The sequence below is a fragment of the Orcinus orca genome, chromosome 10 (assembly GCF_937001465.1).
Source record: "Orcinus orca chromosome 10, mOrcOrc1.1, whole genome shotgun sequence".
Lineage (NCBI taxonomy): Eukaryota > Metazoa > Chordata > Mammalia > Artiodactyla > Delphinidae > Orcinus > Orcinus orca.
In genome coordinates, this window is record NC_064568.1 from 74178185 (window position 1) to 74197114 (window position 18930).

At 43.4% G+C, this 18930-nt stretch overlaps 2 protein-coding genes across 4 annotated transcripts in view; both read right to left on the reverse strand.

Moving 5' to 3' along the window:
• Nucleotides 1-37: 37 nt before the first annotated feature.
• CRIP3 (cysteine rich protein 3) lies at nucleotides 38-16525 on the reverse strand. 3 transcript variants are annotated; one of them, XM_033423969.2, is made up of 10 exons: nucleotides 16407-16525; nucleotides 9820-9937; nucleotides 2887-3101; nucleotides 2533-2627; nucleotides 2061-2118; nucleotides 1833-1964; nucleotides 971-1042; nucleotides 754-848; nucleotides 598-655; nucleotides 38-421 (listed from the first exon to the last, which is right to left on the reverse strand). In XM_033423969.2, the coding sequence occupies exons 2-10, from the start codon at nucleotides 9879-9881 to the stop codon at nucleotides 366-368; spliced, it is 843 nt and encodes a 280-aa protein (XP_033279860.1). In that variant the 5' UTR covers nucleotides 9882-9937; nucleotides 16407-16525; the 3' UTR covers nucleotides 38-365. The 3 variants fall into 3 exon arrangements, with proteins under 3 accessions (XP_033279860.1, XP_033279861.1, XP_033279863.1); XM_033423970.2 differs by having other exon boundaries at nucleotides 9820-9932; nucleotides 16407-16512; XM_033423972.2 differs by lacking the exons at nucleotides 598-655; nucleotides 16407-16525 and having other exon boundaries at nucleotides 9820-10728.
• Nucleotides 10749-18930, reverse strand: part of ZNF318 (zinc finger protein 318) — a 37171-nt gene continuing 28989 nt past the window's right edge. The window contains exon 8 of the mRNA XM_049715590.1: nucleotides 10749-16551. Coding sequence (XP_049571547.1) covers nucleotides 16522-16551 — 30 coding nt within the window. The 3' untranslated portion in view covers nucleotides 10749-16521. The remainder of the gene's footprint in view (nucleotides 16552-18930) is intronic.

Here is an 18930-nt window from a genome sequence, read left to right on the forward strand (position 1 = left end):
CTGTCTAGGCCTCATGCCCAAAGAAGAGTTGAAGGCATGGGAGCCAACATTTTATTGGAGAAGCCAAAATAAACACAAGTTTTATGAGTACCTTGAAGTTACAGAATTTGCTGGGTCAAGGGATTGGGAAGACCAAGACACTAACCTTCAAATGGGGTGGCCTATGTTGCCTGACCAGATAGGAATGGGAAAGGGAGGAGTTGGCAGAGAAAGTGTAGACTCTGGTCTACCATGGAGCCTAGGCCCAGGCTGCCAGAATCACACCTTCTCCCACCCTCGTGGGACTAGAGAATTCTGTAGCTTCCATTGGACCATGGAGAGGATGATGGGAGGCCTGAGTTAGGGTGACCTCTGCTATGAGCATCTCATTTGATCTCCACGGGGTCATAGATGTAGCAGCCCACATCACCAATGTTCACACCTGAGGGAGAGAGCCGCATCACCAAGGGCCTTGGGGCTGGGGAGGGTGCTGGGCTGAAGGCTGGAGGGAATTGGGAGGGGTCTGGGGTGTGTTTGACCACAGGGGAAGTTGTCCACACATCCCCACAGACCCACATGCCATACTTTAGGCCCATTGTCTGGGGTGGGGCTGCCCACCTTTGGGGCCAAACAGGTAGCCATAGCAGGGGATGTGGCAGTAGGGGACGCCGTCATGCTGGGACACAGAGAGAAAGAGAGACATCTCAGCTTGGCTCTTTTCCCATCTCCAGCCTCCCTCCTCCCAGCATAATCACCCACCCCTGCCCTGCTCACCTCAGCGTGACTCCCAGCAGTCAGGGTCTTCCGGCACCGCTGGCACCTCAGACAGGGTCGGTGCCAATTTCTGCCCAAAGACATCACCTTCTCAGCTGGTGGGGGAGAGATGGTAGTTCAAGGGGCAGGGCAGGGAGACCCACTTGCCTTGTACCACCTCCCTGCCCTTTGATGCCCATCCTGCACCCCTCTCTCCTAGCTTTCTGTTGTCACTTACCGAAATAGACGGGTTCCTTACAGCCAGGGCACAGCGAGGTCTCCCCAGTGAACGTCTTCGTGTGGGGAGGGCCTTTAAGGGGAAGAGGCCCCCGCTAGGGCTGAGGTGGAGGCCAGGCCTAAACAGGACCCATCAGCCCTGCCCTGCATATGGCACTGTCCTCTTCCAAAAGCCATGCTCATCCCAGAGCCTCCCACCCTCATGGACATGAGCCTGCCTTCCTCAGGCAGAGCTGAGTCCCCTCTGACTCCACTTCCTGCCCCATCCCTACCTGCAGGAGGGACCACCTGCTTCCTTCTCATCCTCCCAGGGGCTCAGGTGCCCACCAGCCCAACCCCGTCAGCAACTCAATCCTCAGGAAACCTGAGCTGATATAGGAGCTGGCCAGGGCAGGGGTGTCAGGTGTTGGGGAGCACAATGTCACTGCCCTCTCCAGGGGATGGAGGAAGGAACAGGGAGAGGGGAGAAGTGGAAGAATGTGAGGGGCTGGCCCATCTCAATGACCCCTTACTCTAGGTCATTCCTTCCATGGCCCTGGCCTGGGAGGGGCCTGAGTTCCAGGCCAGCTTTGCCTCTGACTAGCTGTGTGACTGCACAAGGTCATTTGCCCTCTACAGACCTCAGTTTTCTCACCCGTAAAGTGGGGGTGATAATGCCACCTGCCCGATTTACCTCTTACTCAGCAGCTGACAGGAGGAAACATCAAAAAAGGGGCCACAGAGAAGAGAAGTCTTTGCCATGAACAAAGTTGTAGGAATGTGAAGCAAAGGACTAGGTGGGATACTGCCACCTGGTCCCCATCCCCTGTTCCATCCTGGGGAAGGGTCAGGAGGAGGAGTAGCTGGGGCTCGATCTCACTTACTTTTCTTGCCCTGGGGGAGGCCAGTCCTGGGCCTGGGGGGGCTGAAGCTGCTGGGGCTAAGAGGAGTAGCGCTGGCAGGGGTGGGGGTGGGGCAATTGTAGAGGTAGGAGCCCACACCACCAATGTTCACCCCTGCAGAGAGAAGAGGGGAGGTCAGGCTTGAGCCTCCAGCTCCCAGCCACACGGAGGGTTCTGCTGTCCCCTGGCCCCTTCCAGGCTGGTACTTACCCCTGGGTCCAAAGAGAGCCCCATAGCATGGCTTGTGGCAATACGGCCTTCCGTTGTGCTAGGCACAAGCAGAGGGAAGAGGACTGCTTAGGGCCCAAGGGGGCTCTCCTGTGCCCCACAGGCTTTTCCCCAGGACAGGCTGCCAGGTGTGTCTGTCTACTGGCCTGGGCTGCGGGGGCTGGGAGCAGTGATGGGTGGGCTGGCATGCCAGAACTGCCATTGTGGTCAGGGAGACAGGGAAAGAGCAGCTCAGGAAGCAGTGCTGCTTCCCTCCCCCACCTGACGAAAGGCATGGGATCCACCAGCACAATTCAGGCTCCCCACATGCTGGCTGGTGTGGTGCCTATTGGGTAGGTGATCTTGGGAGTTGGCTGCTGAGGTTGCCTTTGGTGGGCCAATGGGGCTGAAACCGGGGGCTGGTGACTCGGCGACAGTGACAGACACAAGGCTGTGCACCCCAGCCCGGCCTCACCTCTGCATGCCCTCCTGGGGACAGGACGCTGTGGCAGTGCTCACATTTCAGACAGAATGGGTGCCAGTTCTTGCCCAGGGAGCTCACCTTCTCTGCTGTGGGGGACAAGGTGCAACCGGGCAGAGCCAGTCCAAGCACAAGGCGCCCTCCTTTCCCCCCTGTTCCCCCCCACCGTGATTCCTAGAGACGATGGGGAGTGTCTCCGGGAGGCCAGTTCCATCCCGCCCGAGTGCTGTGCGCCCCATAGGTGGAAAAGGGGGCTGGGACCACACCGTGGCCAGCTCCTTGCGTCCTCATGGAGCCCAAAGGCTCTCACTCGCCCCGTCTTCTCCCCTTCCTCCGCCCAGGCCTCACCAAAGAAAACGGGTTGCTGGCAACGTGGGCAGGTCCAGCTCATGGCTCCGCTCTGAGCAGCCGGCGCCGCACACTGCACACTGTGGTCAAGTCCTCCGGGGTTCAGTTCCCGCCCCCTTCGCTGGCCCCTCCCATGGCTCAGCCTTGAGCCTCTTTGGGCTGAATCCGCTGCTCCTCTGTTCCCACTGGCTGCCAGAATTTTAGAACCACTCCACCTGGGGAACGCAGGCAAATTTGCTGTTACTTCCAAACACTGAAGTATCGGACCGGTGGACAGGAGAGAAGATCCTGAAGCTAGACTGGGAGGGGAGGGAGTAATGAAGACGCCTGGAAGGGTGGCACTAGTTCCTGGCTTGGTACAGAGAGGAAAACTGTTCAGAGTGTAGACACCATGAAAACACCATTATTTCCCCAAAGCGAGGAGTTAGGCATTCTTTGAAATGGTTTCATTCCGCCTTCTCTGTGGCAGATAGTTAAGAGCTACGGAATCTGGAGCCCATCTCTGTTACTTACTCATTCTTTGGCTTCAGGCAAATTACTTAACCTCCCTCTGCCTCCGTTTTCTTATCTGTACAATGAGTAAAGTAATAAGTTTCTCCCTCATAGGACTGTGGTGAGAATTAGATAAGTTAATACTTGCAAAGTGCCCAAACAGCACGTGGCACCTAAATGCTATAAAAGCAGTAACTATCATTATGATGGATCCCATAGTGAACCCAAGATTCAGTTTGGAAGCCCCCAAACGGGGTCTGCATGCTATGGTTTGCTCATAAAATTATAATGCTTATTTATTAAATTTAAAAGTATAATTCAGACACCAATTACATATTCCTAATTTGGTTTAAGATGTTTTAATATTTGTTAAAAGTAGCTCAGCAATGCTTCAAAGGACACTTCAAGAAACATAAACCCACAGAATGAAAGAAAATATTTGCAAACATATATCTGATAAGGGTCTAGTAATCAGAATATAGAAAGGATTTTTACAACTCAACAATAAAAAGACAACCCAATTAAAAAATGGGAAAAGAATTTGAATAGAGATTTTTCCAAAGAAGATATACAAAGGTCAACAAACACATGAAAAGATGCTCAGCATCATTTGTCATTAGGGAAATGAAAATCAGTAGCACAATGAGGTAATATTATACACCTACTAGAATGGCTATAATAAAAAAAGAGTGTTAGTGAGGACGTGGCAAAATTGGATCCCTCATACAATGCTGATGAGAATGTAAAATGTGTAGCCCTTCGAAAAATAGTCCGGCAATTCCTCAAAGAGTTAAAACTTAGAGTTACCATATGACCAAGCAGTTGCACTCCTAGGTGCAACTGTCCACACACACACACACAAAGCATATGTCCACACAAAAACTTGAAATGAATATTCATAGTATTGTTATTCACAACAGCCAAAAGATGGAAAAACCCAAAGCCCATCAACTGATGAATGGATGAATAAAATGTGGTCTATCTATAATAACGTATTATTTGGCCATAAAAAGGAATGAAGTCCTGATGCATGCTACAACATGAATGGATCACAAAAACATTTCATTAAGTGAAAGAAGCCGGACACATAACACCACATATTGTATGATTCCATTTATATGAAATGTCCAAAAAAGGTAAATCCATAATGACAGAAAGTAGATCAGTGGTTGCTAGGGGTTTAGGGGAGGGACAATTGGGAGTATCTACTAATGAGGACCAAGTCTCCTTACAGGAGAAGTGAAAATGATCTGGCATTAGTGGTGATATTTGCACAACCTTGTGAATATACTAAAAATCATAGCTTTGTACACTTTAAAAAGGTGAAACTTATGGTATGTGGATAATGTTTTAATAATTATGCCTGAAGGGAACGTTTTTTAAAAAAATGTAGCTCAGTGGACTTCCCTGGTGGTCCAGTGGTTAAGACTCCACACTTCTAATGCATGCGCCATCAGTTCAATCCCTGGTCAGGGAAGTTCCTCATGCTGTGAGGTGTGGCCCCCCCCGCCCCCCAAAATAAAAAAACAACAACAAGAAAAGGTAGCTCAGCAAATGAGGGGCAGAAAAGAGGCCTTGATTACTTTGTGCCAGGGCCCCAGCAGAGGAGAAAATTCCTCGATGAAGTATCATGGTGAAATGAAGAGTTTTCCGGGAATAAGTTCCTGTGTTTTGTCAAGTCAGTTCAGAAATGGCTGAATGAGGCGTGCACTAACCCCATCACTGGGTTGCAGCACTGTGCCCTGCTAGGTGAAAGGAGTCCTATCTGTGTCTTAGGAGTTGGAGATCCTCTCTGGACTTCAATCCCCTCAGATGGGCAATGGGGATGGGACTGGTGTCTCTGAACTTCTGCTTAACACTCCTGTTTCCTCACTTGTCTCCATGAGTACTTTTTGCTTCTAACAACACTTGCTTTATCCTCCTTGATGACTTCTGAAGGTGGAAGGCTTGCACATTGTGAAATGAACTTTTCTACACTTTCTCATTATTTGTTTGTTTTGGGGAACATTTCAAGATCCTTAGTGTTATAACTGTTTCTGGAAGGGATTCTTCTTTAACGAACTTGAAAAGTACTAGTTTTAGTTTCCACTGTTATTTTACTCTCGTGTTTCTGCCTCTCATGTGTTTCTTCTTCAAGACGGCAGCTCAAGTTTCACTGCCTTTTGCTCTCTAAGGCTCACACGAAGAAGGTCCACATTAGGAGGCTGGGAGGACTTCACTGTTGTATTTATTCTTGGACAAGCTGCCTCCTTTAGGAAGGCTAACTTCATCTGTCCAAGGATCTATCCTCAGAATTTCCAGGCCACATCAAATAATCCTTTTCTAAGGTTCCCCACCTCTATCTGCATTCAATCGCCTTGTGCCCATGCCTCAGCCTCTTAGTTGGGTCATCTTTACCCTGGCATCCAGCACAGGGCCCCATATAAAGAAACAAGGACTGAAGTGCTTTACTCCTCTCCATCTTCTGTGGCCTTCCAATATTGCATGGCCACAACAAACACAGTATGCCTCATCTTTTCTATTTCAGTGCTTATGAAAGACTAGTTGAGGCTCCTCGTTTTCAAATATTTGCCATCCATTTACAGGTACAACAAATCACAGTATTCCACTCTTCTTCCTTGCCTGGCTTCCATTATTCTGACTCTAACCCAAGAGTCTTTTTTTTTTTTTTTGCGGTACGCGGGCTTCTCACTGTTGTGGCCTCTCCCGTGGCGGAGCAACAGGCTCCGGACGCGCAGGCTCAGCGGCCATGGCTCACGGGCCCAGCCGCTCCGCGGCATGTGGACCAGGGCATGAACCCGTGTCCCCTGAATCGGCAGGCAGACTCTCGACCACTGCGCCACCAGGGAAGCCCCTAACCCAAAAGTCTTTGTAAAGAATGTTAACAAGGGGCTTCCTTGGTGGCGCAGTGGTCGAGAGTCTGCCTGCCGATTCAGGGGACACGGGTTCGTGCCCCGGTCCGGGAAGATCCCACATGCCGCGGAGCGGCTGGGCCCCTGAGCCATGGCCGCTGAGCCTGCGCGTCCAGAGCCTGTGCTTCGCAACGGGAGAGGCCACAACAGTGAGAGGCCCGCGTACCAAAAAAAAAAGAATGTTAACAGGGAGAATTAACATCTTTGTAGGAATGTGTTTGCAGTCACTAACAGTGGCTGTTTTGAATACTTTGTGTGACTAAAACTTCTAAAATGATGTTTTAACAAATACCACAAATGGATAAGTCCAGTTGAGTGTAAGTATTGCCTACTCAGTTGAGAGGGTGTAGTTTATATTATCTCTTATAAGAGGCAGACCCCTCTTTCATAAAGATAACTATTCCCTTGGTGCCCCACCCCACTTTTTTCCTGCACAGACCTCTGTCACGGTATCTGTAATGTTGTGTTACACTTATTTACTTTTCTAACTTTCTTCAGTTAACAGGATTGATTGAGACTTACTTATCTGTGTATCTATAGTATCAAGTATAGTGGCGGTGCTCAGTAAATGATAGTTACTACTACTACTACTATTATTAAAATCTTCCACTAACACTCTTCATGTTTTTATTGTCAGGTACATATATGTTTTAGATTGTTGTATTTTCTTGATGAATTGACCCTTTTATTGTTGTTCTTAGGCTGAAGAAACAAGCTTTTCAACTCTAGGTGAGTGGTAGTGGGAGATAATGGCCTTAAATACCTGGAGGACTGTCACATGGAAGAGGCATTAGGGGTACTACCGAGACCCCTGGATAGAAGCCACAGGGAAGCAGATTTGGATTCAGTCCACAAAAAGAACCTTCTAATAGAGCCAAATATGCAGTGACTGCTTCAGAAAGTAGTGAGCTTCCTGTCTCTGGATGTTATAAGTAATGCCGGAGAACAAACCAACTAATTGTCATTGTTGCAGAAGGAATGCAAGCAGCATATACAGACAGATCTTTAAGGTTTCTTCACAACTTGACGATGTATTATTTTGTGATTCCATTCCCCAAGAGAGTTTGAAATCTGTGTTAGCAAGAGAGCATTGCTAAAATAGTGACAGCTACCACCTATGGAATGCCAGTCGTAGGCGTTATACTTATCATTTCTGATCCTACAAAACCTGATGAAGGATTTAAACATTACATTACCAACTGTACAGAAAAGGAAAGTGGCTTGGAGAGGTTAAGAAATGGTTCAACACCATACAGACCCTCATGCGTTGTGACTCTTGAACTCATACTTTTTCTACTTGATGTTCCTAAGCATGGTTTCTGCTAAGCTACCCATGTGTTTCAGTCTGAAAGGATACTACTCTTGTCTGTACAGCATCTCTGTACTAATTGATAAGAAGGCCTATCCACGTAAATAATGGGTTGAGATACAAGAGGCAGGGAAATGTCATTAAAACTTTTCCATGGCTTCTCAGTACCCTCAAGATAAAGTTTTCAACTTGGCTCTAGGACCCTCCACCTTTCCAGTCTTCTAAGTCATTTCTCCTGTTGCCTCAACCTCTGTAATTACAGTAAATGAGCTTCTTAAATCTGCCAAGTTCTTTCCTGCCTCGGGGCCTTTGCAAAAGCTATCTTTTTTCTGGGAACTTGCTTGTCCAATATCTTCACCTCACTAATTCTGCTCCCTCCCCTCACCTATTCAATACCAGGTTATTGGCCCCAGGCACTCCCTCCTATAGCATCTTGTGCTGGGGGTAAAGGGGGTACAATCTATGACAGCTGTGTTTTCCCTGCCTGAGTGCTGAACCAAATGAGGGAAAAAGTCAAATGGAGACCCCATGATAAAACCTGAGTTTGTAGCTTAGTGGGAGGGTAAAATAGGTCTGCCAACTTCCCACCCACCTCCCCCGCCACATTCTAGGCTTTGTGTACCTCATTACTCTGTGAGCCCTATGAGGGCAGGGACCAGGACTGTTCTGCCAACCACTGCATATGCTTCCAATGCCTTGCTCAATCTCTAGCACATGGTGCTCAATAAAAATTTGTTGGTGAATGAATGTTAAATTTTGCACACAAGTCTCCCTCAAGTGTGAGTAGATGAGGACCAGTGGGAGAGATGTGCGATTACGAGTGGACTGGTAGGGGTTGAGAGTTTTGTTATAACAAAAGCTCTGGAGCAAGGGGAGCTCAGTTGTCTAGGAGTAGACTCAGGAGTTTGTTTCTTAATATACATGAGGATCAGCATGTATGATGCAAAATGGAATACGCTTTAAACTGATCCTGATTATAAATACTAGGAGACTAATACAGTAAAAAGAACTGAAAATTTGCTTTGGCAGCAAATCAGTCCCACTTTACAGCCATTCACAAGAACTTACTAATTAAGGCTAATTAGCATGTAGCACAATTATGCCTATCATTAAATATATGGCAAAAGAGAGAATGAGGGAAAAGTGTTGTGTAAACTGTAAAGCACCTTACAAATATGGCTGCTATCATGTGTCAGGTTGGCACTGCAGTGAGTTTTGATTATAACTATAAATTCCACTCATTTTATACCTTTGTAGATTTGTTCAAGTACATGGCCATATGCTTGTCACTTTAAGGCATTATCAAAATTTGTATCTATGGATGACTCTTAAAAGGTTTCACTCAGTTCTGTATGTTAATGAAAAATCAGTCTTACCTCTTTATTGTTGTGTTTCTCAACCTTTATTACCCATAACCCTTGTGCTTTCTCACTCCATGTTTTGAATATCCCCTACAACTAGTAAGTTTTACTTTCTATAGTTTATGAACAAAAAATAAAAATAGAAACATACACACAAAACAAAACCAGACTGAAATGCTTTCTTAAAATACACTAATCCTCCCACCTGTAGATAATTGCTGCTGTATAATCACACATTATTTATGGCTCTTGCAAGAGTCTGTCCGATATTTCCCTTGTTTCCCAGCATCAACTTGCCATCATATGAACCTGTTGAGAGCACTCTGTATTAGCGACTTGTGGTTAGCTGCTTAGGGCTATTGAGTGAGCTACATTTTGTGATTCAGTGGTATCAGCTGGACTAATTCAGAATCAAGACTGCTGGAAAGGACTTTTTGCCCCTTCACCATGTGTGCCTTCAACCTATGCTTGTGAAGATATCAACAACAGCTTTAAATGATGGTTTTCCATGCAAAGATGGATTTGGGCTCTCAAGTATCACTTGGGAATGTGTATTTCATCTGAAAGTATATTTTAGAAAATGACCTCCAAATAATTTGCAGCATGAAAAATGTATCCATATTCTGGAAACTGAGAGAAGAATAAGAGTGAAACTTGGTGGTCAGCTTACTTATAAATCTGATAGATGGTGACAGTGCTCCTTGGTGGAAACTACCAGCAACTTCCTCATCTTCTTACTAAGGTCTGGGGGGTAATTTTTTTTTACAATATACAAGAATAGTCCTTCCATGTCACGAGACTATGTAATAAGACTAAAAACAGTTTAATCTTATGAATTCAGACAAATGCAAATGCTTACCTTTTTATAGAGGAGTCTTTCGGTTCCTCTATGAAGCTCAAGGTCACAGAATCAGAAGCCATGTTCTAGCCTCTTCCCAACTCCAAAATGATTGGGCTTTTTCTCTTCTTCTCCTGAGCTTTTGGAACAGGCAGAACTGTAAGATCTTTATTTCTAATCTCTTACTACCCCATACCCTCACCACCAAAAAAAGGGCAGCAATTACTAGTATCTTAGTGGGGATAAGAACCTGAGCACCATCTTTTGATAAAAAGCCACAAAGAGGGAAGGCTACAAACAAAGGCGGCACTGAATCTTCGCAGCTCTATAGGGGACATTTTATTTTCTACTTAGAAAGCATTTCCTTTGGAGAACTTCATCTTCCCCCACTGCACATTAATTCAACTTAGTCTAGATTCCTCTTTAGGGTAGACCCTGTCTTCCCAGGGTGAGCTTATGACCAGGGCCTGGTCTGGATACTTCATCCACCTGGTCACAGTAATTGTTCAGAGAGAGAAATGTGGCCCAAGTCACACTAATCAACATACTCCCTGAGATTTTTTTGGTGCTATAAGGAAAGATACACCTCATTTTCTAGACAGAGGCCTATAAGAACCATGGCAGCTTGAGCCTGCAGGTGCTAACTTGCATCTGAGTGGAGAGAAAATAAGAAGTTAAGCAGAGCTGAGGAAATGGGGAACAAAGAGTGCTGATGACATCTCTGACCTCCTGGATCTAATTCTGACTCGGTTTCCCAATTACCAAACCACAAATTACCACCTATTCATTTTTTTTCTTAAGCTTGTGTGAGTTTAGTTTCTGTTACAACCAAAAGAATCCTAATTAATACAATATGTATCTTTATACAGACAGAAGTGCTTCTTCTTGTGTTTAAGAATTACATCACGTTGTGTAAAGTTCTGAAACCGTAGGTAGTTTTATACACACATTTTCTTTTTTTTTTTTTCAGTACGCGGGCCTCTCACTGTTGTGGCCTCTCCCATTGCAGAGCACAGGCTCCGGACACGCAGGCTCAGCGGCCATGGCTCACGGGCCCAGCCACTCCGCGGCACGTGGGATCTTCCCGGACCAGGGCACGAACCCACGTCCCCTGCATCGGCAGGCGGACTCTCAACCACTGCGCCACCAGGGAAGCCCAATATACACACATTTTCTTAATGCATGATTTTCAGGATAACGTTGTAAGAAAAAGACTAGAAAATAATATGTAAGAAATGGATCTTAGACAAGTAATCCAATTAAAAATGGGCAAAGGATTTGGACAGTTCTCCAAAGAAGATATACAAATGGCCAATAAGCACATGAAGAGATGCTTGACATCATTAGTCATTAAAGAAATGAAAATCAAAACCATAAGGAGATACCACTTCATACCCACTAGGATGGCTATAATTAAAAAATAAAAACAGAAAATAACAAGTGTTGGAAAGATGTGGAAAAAATGAAACCCTCACATTCCTGGTAGGAATATAAAGTGGTACAGCTGCTGTGGAAAACAGTTTGTTTGACAGCTCCTCAAAAAGCAACATATTGTAATGTCACAGAAATGGCACCGCAGAGATCTCCAAGAATCAGTTCCTCCACTAAAGCTATCATTAAGCTGGCAAAAACTGACAGAATCAACTTTTTCAGAACTCTGGAATCTAATAAAAAACTTACAATGGAGTCCAACCAGTGGTGTGCTTAATGAAAAAAGCAGCTGCAAAATTTCAGTAACAAAGCATTGTAGCATTTTTGCTTACCCATCTAACATCCCCCATTCCGCAGCTTGGAGGTGGCCATTGGGACAGCAGCCCATATTCCTGGTGTGGCTTGCGGGTGCCAGGGGAAGATAATATGCACCTTGTTCTCAAAAGATTGTAGCTGTGAATCTTGCCCTGTCTAGCGGTTCCCTGAGGAATCTGTGCTGAGGCTGACCTTGTTTTGCCCCCCCTCAAGCTGAAGCAGCTTTCAAAGCATCCATTGAAAGCATTTAAAGACATATACTACCAGTGGCTGCATACAGAAAGAAACAGCGAATGGAACAAGCATCAGACGGATCTAAAAGTCTGGAAAGGAGGAGTCTGAGGAGGAAGATACATGGGGAAATAAGAACTCTGAAGGGCTACCGTGTGTATGGGGAAATCCAGCATGTAAAGTATATGCCCAGAGACAGATGAGAGTTCAGAAAAGACCTGAGAGGACCCTAGGCTTGCACCTTTGGCTGAACTTTGGGTTCCAGGCAGCCAGGAGGTGAAGGCCAAGGCAGAGTTTTAGGCAGATTGGCTTAGCATTAAAGTGGTGCCCCAGGTCAGTGTCTGCAAAGACCAAGAGAAGTGGGGTTTTTGTCTGTTTGTTTTTGTTCATTTTTTCATTCCAGGCATTTAAGGAAATCTCTGTCAGGTCACTGACTGCTGAGATACTGGAACAGAGATTTAAGGACCAAACACAAGCATACAGTCTTAGCAAAAATAGTTTGGAAAAGTCAGTAAACAAATGATGACTACAGACTTCAATAATCAACAACAGCAAAACTTGGGAGGGGGATCTGACTCCCAGATTGACACATCATAATATTCAAAATGTCCAGTTTTAAACAAAAAATCACAAGGTATAAAAAGAATAAAGTATTGTTCATTCACAGGAAAAAAGAATTTTATAGAAACCATCACCAAGGAAGCCCAGACACTGGACTTATTAGACAAATATTTTAAATCAAATATTGACATAATTGAAGGGGAAATAGACAGTTCTACGATAACAGTTGGAGATTCCAATACTCCAATAATGAATAGAACATCTAGACAGAAGTTCACTAAGGAAATAGACGACTTGAACAATACTAAATTAACTAGATCTAACAGACATACAGAATACTTTATCCCCAAACAGCAGAATACACAATCTTCTTAAGCTCACATAAAACATTCTCCAGGATAGATCATATGTTAGGCCACAAAGCAAGTCTTTGTACATTTAAAAAGATTAAAATCACACAAAGGATCGTCTCCAACCACAATGGAATAAAGCTAAAAATCAATAACAGGAGGAAAACTGGAAAATTCACAAAATGTGGAAATTAAACAACACACTCTTAAAGAACCAATGGGTCAAAGAAAGATTCAAGAGAGAAATTATAAAATACTTTGAGATGTGTGAAAATAAAAACACAATATATCAAAATGTATGGGGTGCAGTGAAAACAGTGCTCAGAGGGAAACTATAGCTGTAAACATTTTTAAAAAGAAGATCTCAAATCAACAACCTAACTTTTACACCTTGAGGAACTAGAAAAAAACGGAGCTAACAAAAGCAAGTGAAAAGACAACCTACAGAATGGGAGAAAATATTTGAAAATATCTGGTAAAGATCTAGTATCTAGAATATATAAAGAATTCTTGGGGCTTCCCTGGTGGTGCAGTGGTTGAGAGTCCGCCTGCCGATGCAGGGGACACGGGTTCGTGCCCCGGTCTGGGAAGATCGCACGTGCCGTGGAGTGGCTGGGCCCGTGAGCCATGGCTGCTGAGCCTGCGCGTCTGGAGCCTGTGCTCCGCAACGGGAGAGGCCACAACGGTGAGAGGCCCACGTACCGCAAAAAAAAAAAAAAAAAAAAAAGAATTCTTATAATTCTACAACAAAAAGGCAAACAACCCAATTAAAAAATGGAAAAGGACTTCACTAGACATTTTTCCAAAAAAGATACAAAATGGCCAAAAAGCACATGAAGAGATGCTCAATATCATTAGTCATCAGAACCACATTAGTAAATCAAAACCACAATGAAATATTGGGATGGTTATAATATATGAAAAAGGAAATTAAGTATTATGAATATGGAGAAACTGGAACCATCATACATTTTACTGGAAGGGATGTAAAATGATTCTGGTGCTGCGGAAAACAGTTTGGTGGTTCCTCAAAATGTTAAACATAGAATAACCATATGACCCAGAAATTCCACTTCTAGGTATATACTGAAAAGAACTGAAAACAAGTACTCAAACAAATACTTATGCATGAATGTTCATAGCATACTAGGCATAATATCCAAAAGGTGGAAACAACCCAAATGTCTATCAATGAATTAATGGATCAATAAATTGTGGTATACACAGACAATGGAATATTACTTAGCCATAAAAAGTAATGGAATACCTATACTTGCTATAGCACGGATGAACCTCAGAAACATTCTTCTAAGTGAAAGCAGATAGAAAAGGTCACTGATTGTATGACTCCATTTATATGAAATATCCAGAATATGTAAATCCACAGAGACAAAAGGAAGACTGGTGATTGCCAGGGTCTGTGGGGAGGTAGGAATGGGAACTAACTGCATAAGGGACACAGGGTTTTATTTTGTGGTGGTGAAAATGTTTTACAACTAGACAAAGGTTTCGGTGGCACAACACTGTGAATGTACTAAATGCCACTGAACTGTTCACTTTAAAGTGGCTAACTTTATGTTATGTGAATTTCAGCTCCATAAAACAAAAACAAAAAGCACCTGAGATAGCAGTTATATTTCAGGAAAGTAGTGACTGCAAGAGAACAGGAGAGGGGCTTCAGGGCTGTTGGTCACATTCCATTTTTTGATTTGGGTGTTGGTTACCCGAAGTGTTACACAAACTGTTCACTGTGTGAAAAGTATTGAGCTTAACACTTGTGTGTGCTTTTGTTTTGTAATATGTACCTTATACTTTAATACAAAATTATATTTTTAAAAAAGTTAGAGTTGTCATGACCCAGTACATACCCAAGAGAATTGAAAAGTATGTCCACACAAATACTTGTACACAAATGTTCACAGCAGCATAATAGCAAAAAAGTGGAAATAATCCAAATGTTTACCAACCAATGGATAAACAAAATGTGTTTATATCTATACAGTGGAATATTATTCAACTACAAACAATGAAGTACTGATACATGGTACAACATGGATGAATCTTGAAAATGCTAAGTGAAAGAAGCCAAACACGAAAGACCACATATTATATGACCCCAGAATTGTCCAGAATAGGTAAATTCATAGAGACATAAAGCAGACTGATGATTGCTGGTGGCTTTGGGGTAATTGGGAATGTCTGCTAATTGCGGTTTTTAAGTGGGGTGATGGAAATATTCTGGAATTAGATAACAGTGATTGTTGCACAATCTTCAACACGATCTTCTTGTACACACTTTAAAATGATTAATCTTATGTGAAATTTAATGTTATATGAATTATATTTCAATAAAAAAGTAGATTTTAAATATTTAATCATTCATAATGTATGTGAACTCTAGCATATCAAATTTTAAAAGTCCAAGGGGAAAAATATTATTCTAAAAAATATTTCCTTTCCCTCTGCCCATGCCCTAGATCAGCACATCTCAAAGGTGGACTCCAGACATTACTGAAGAAGGGAGGTGTAAGCAGCAAACCACAGGCTGGTAGGTAGGTGAGTCACATTTAGGAATAAAAGCTGTGACCAACACCCTTGATTGTCCCTGAGCAGAGGAATGTGGTAGCTGATGAGAAACAGATCTTGGACTGGAGCAAGGGAGAGAAAGTAGTGGTGACAAAGTGTTGGCAGCCCTGGCACCAGGCTGCTTTCCATTGCTTCATCCACAGTGTCATGCCTGAGGAATGAGTAGTCATTAACTGATATAAGCTCAGCAAAAAGAGGTCCTGAGATACTTTTTACCCCTTACTTCTTCCTTCTTATTCTATCGATGGCTTTGATTGTATATTATGCAGTTCTTTATATTTATAGTGTTATGAGTAGTCCCAAAAGTTACCCAAACCACAGATTTATTTGGGCAGTAAAGCAGACCTCCAGGACTCTAAAAGTGCCAGCATTTACAAATCAGAAATAAAACTAGGTTAACAGTTTTAAGGGTAAATTTGGAGTTGGGGCAGCTCAGATTTAAATAAATCTCAGTTTAAAGGTCAGGTTCTCATCCTCACTGTGTTCCCGAGCCCAGTTCCAAAGCACAAAAGGGCGTAAAAGAAACACCTACTGGCTTTTTAGATGAACAGAGAGTAAGGTGTTTCCTTGGTATTTTGAAATGCTTGCCTGTTTCTGTGTACCAAAAGTTCTACTGTGTGTAGAAGAGGTAGTAAGACTGAATGGAAACTGCAAGACAGCTGTCTTGAAGTCTGAAATCCCAGAATTTTTCAAACACATCCTTTGTGATTGTCCCCCCTTCCCTGAGACTCCTTTGTCTATTTATACCCCACTCCTCTAAGGACATACCCAATTTTTACCCTGATTCTTGTATGGACCAGGTAGGAAGGCTAAAGCCAAGATAGGAGATGTTCTACTAGCTGGGAGCATTGGGCTCAGGGCCCAGGAGGGATGAGAAGATCTGAATTCCACAGCTTTAACGTGAGTATCGTGGCACAAAATGAGAGATGGAAGTTAGGAGATAATTTGAGATGAGGAGTGGAAAGTTTAAAATATACACCTTCTATGCCTATCCTCATCTTGTTCCTCCTCTACCGGTACAAAGATATAGACATACATAAATAACATATTCGCTCACCCAACTCACCATTTCCTGGCAGCTAAAATAACAGAGCCTTCTCCATAACCCATTCCTGCCCCAGCAACCATACCCACCTTCTGGAAGTCAGACCCTAGAGGTGACTGCCCATTGGCCCCAAGGGTACTCATCATTTCTGTGGCTTCTATCCCTGTCTCCCTGGGGCAAAAATGTCTTCTGCAGTCCTTCCTTCTAGAAATATGAAGACTTCTGCAATTGCTCCTGAAAAGAAAGGAAGATAGGTGGGTTAGAGTCGGTAAATGTCATCATAATCATCCTTATGTAGGTATACCGGCTATGGGAGGGCTGGATTGAACTTTAGGAGGGGCAACGTATCGGAGAGATGAAAGAAAACAGTACCAGAATATGCTTGATTTAATTTTTTTGCTATCTTCCTCTACTGTAACGTAACTCTGTCTCTATTTTTTTGGCCGCGCTGTGTGGCATGCGGGATCCTAGTTCCCCAACCAGGGATAGAACCCCTGCCCCCTGCAGTGGAAGCGCAGAGTCCTAACCCCTGGACCGCCAGGGAAGTCCCTCTGTCTCTTTTTTTACTCTGCTCTTTCACTTCTCTTAAACATGCTCATTTCCCTTGTTTTCTACAAAACACTTTTCTTGCCTGATGCTCCATGAGTGGAAGGAATAAAAGCCTGTAAAGCTTTCAATCAATACATCTAGATACGAGTTATCTTCTGTCTTTCTGCATGCAACAAAGACTTTGTGGTATCTTTTGTGTACCTGCATTAAAGTAAGCTTTGTGAAGACAGGTATCTTGATTTATATAATGTCCAAGTGCTTGTACAGCATGAATGGAAATGCATAACCAGCTCCACAGAGGTAGGAGCCAGAGAAAGGGAAGAGGAGGAGAGGAAGATGAGTGGTATTCTTGAATGTATGTAACCTAGCCTTGATGGGAGTAGAGGAATTTAGGAAATCTTGAGGGAAAAGCAGCAAGACCTATTTGTAATAATGGAAAACTGATGTGAGGAGTGGAGACAGAGATGCACTGAGTGGGAAGAGACACAACTTTAAAAAAAAACACTATTTTTTAATACATAAAAGTATACAGAAGAGAAAAAAAACCTGGTCTGTAATTCCACATCACCAGATAACCCCTACTGACATAAAAATTTCCTATATGTGTGTGTACATATTTTATGTGTATAAAATATTTGTATTTTATATAAAATGCATTTTCATGGTCTGAATATTCAAACAAAAAGGATAAAAAATAAAGAGTGAAAGCATCACTCCTTCCTCTTCCAAAGGCAACTTTTTTTGGTTAATTTTTTGGTTTCCTTCCAGAAATAAAACTGATGGCTTGATTTACAGTTTTGATGACATGACGAGGATGCTGGGCCTTGAAAAGTTGAATTACTCCTTCAGCTACATCAGAGGGATTTGGGGTTTAATTTACTTCAACATGCCTATGAAATCTGGCTGGAAGGAGAAAGGGAGCCATCTGAAAATCAGAGTCCCCAAAGCCTTTTACTGCTAACTCTAAAGTCAGTGTACCCCTACCCTTCCTATCCTGTTTTTCTTCTAGGAGCTTCAGGGGCAATGTGTCCCCCTCCTGGCCTGGCACCACTATTCCAAATGCTGTTGAAATGAAGGGGCCACGGGCAGCCTTGATATGCACTCACTGCTATAGACAGTGCCTTGTATACAAAGATCTAGGACAGAAGCAAGAGGACAGTTGGCTTCTGCAGTATTAAGCACCCAGCAAATACAATCAGCAATTTACAGCTTTTACTCACTTATAAATTGCTAAGTATTCACAGTTAATTAAAAAAATAGCTACTATTACCACACTGATTCTTTTAATGAATTTTTATTGAGCACTCTTAATGTGCCAGGCAACAGTGCACTGTGAATACAATGATGAAAAAACAGTAAGCAAAGACAGACTTCCTGCTTTCGAGAGTTTATAATCTAGTTGGGGGGGGGATGGGTGGGAAGGACGCACATATTAATCAAAGAAACACATAAATGTAAAAGTACAACCACATTAAGTGCTACAATGAAAATGCACATGGTCCTTTGAAAGTGTATAAGGGTTTTTTCGTTAAAAATTACAGACATTATTGTAAAATTAAACTCTAAAAGAAGAAATGTGCTCACAATCCCAAACTATTTTCATTTGTCCATATTCTCACAGAATTGTCAATGAATGAAGAGCTTGCTTAGGTTCTCATCCCGGGCTTGGTAGGTAAGCGCTGTGAAAGTGAGAACCAGGGCTTTGGAATATGTATTTTCTAAAAACCCCACCTCACTTAGTTCCATAATTTATATGCTGTCTCCATGATCCCACCTCCAGCTTTTTTTTTTTTATAACACACTTAATGTCCCTACTGGATTCCTGTATCCTATACATCCAAACCCCCCATTCCCACTTCCCCATTCTTTTTCAGTCCCTTAACCTGGCAGTCTGATAAATGGACATATGCTCTGGCATGCTTTACTACCAAAACATTAGCTAACTTTTTGACTTGTTTTAGAGAGATGGAGTGGCATAGCGTAAAATGGGTGTACTTAGCAGAAAGGTCACTAAGAGTATTATGTGTCCTGAAGCTAGCTGTGAAGAAAGAGGTTTATCAAGCA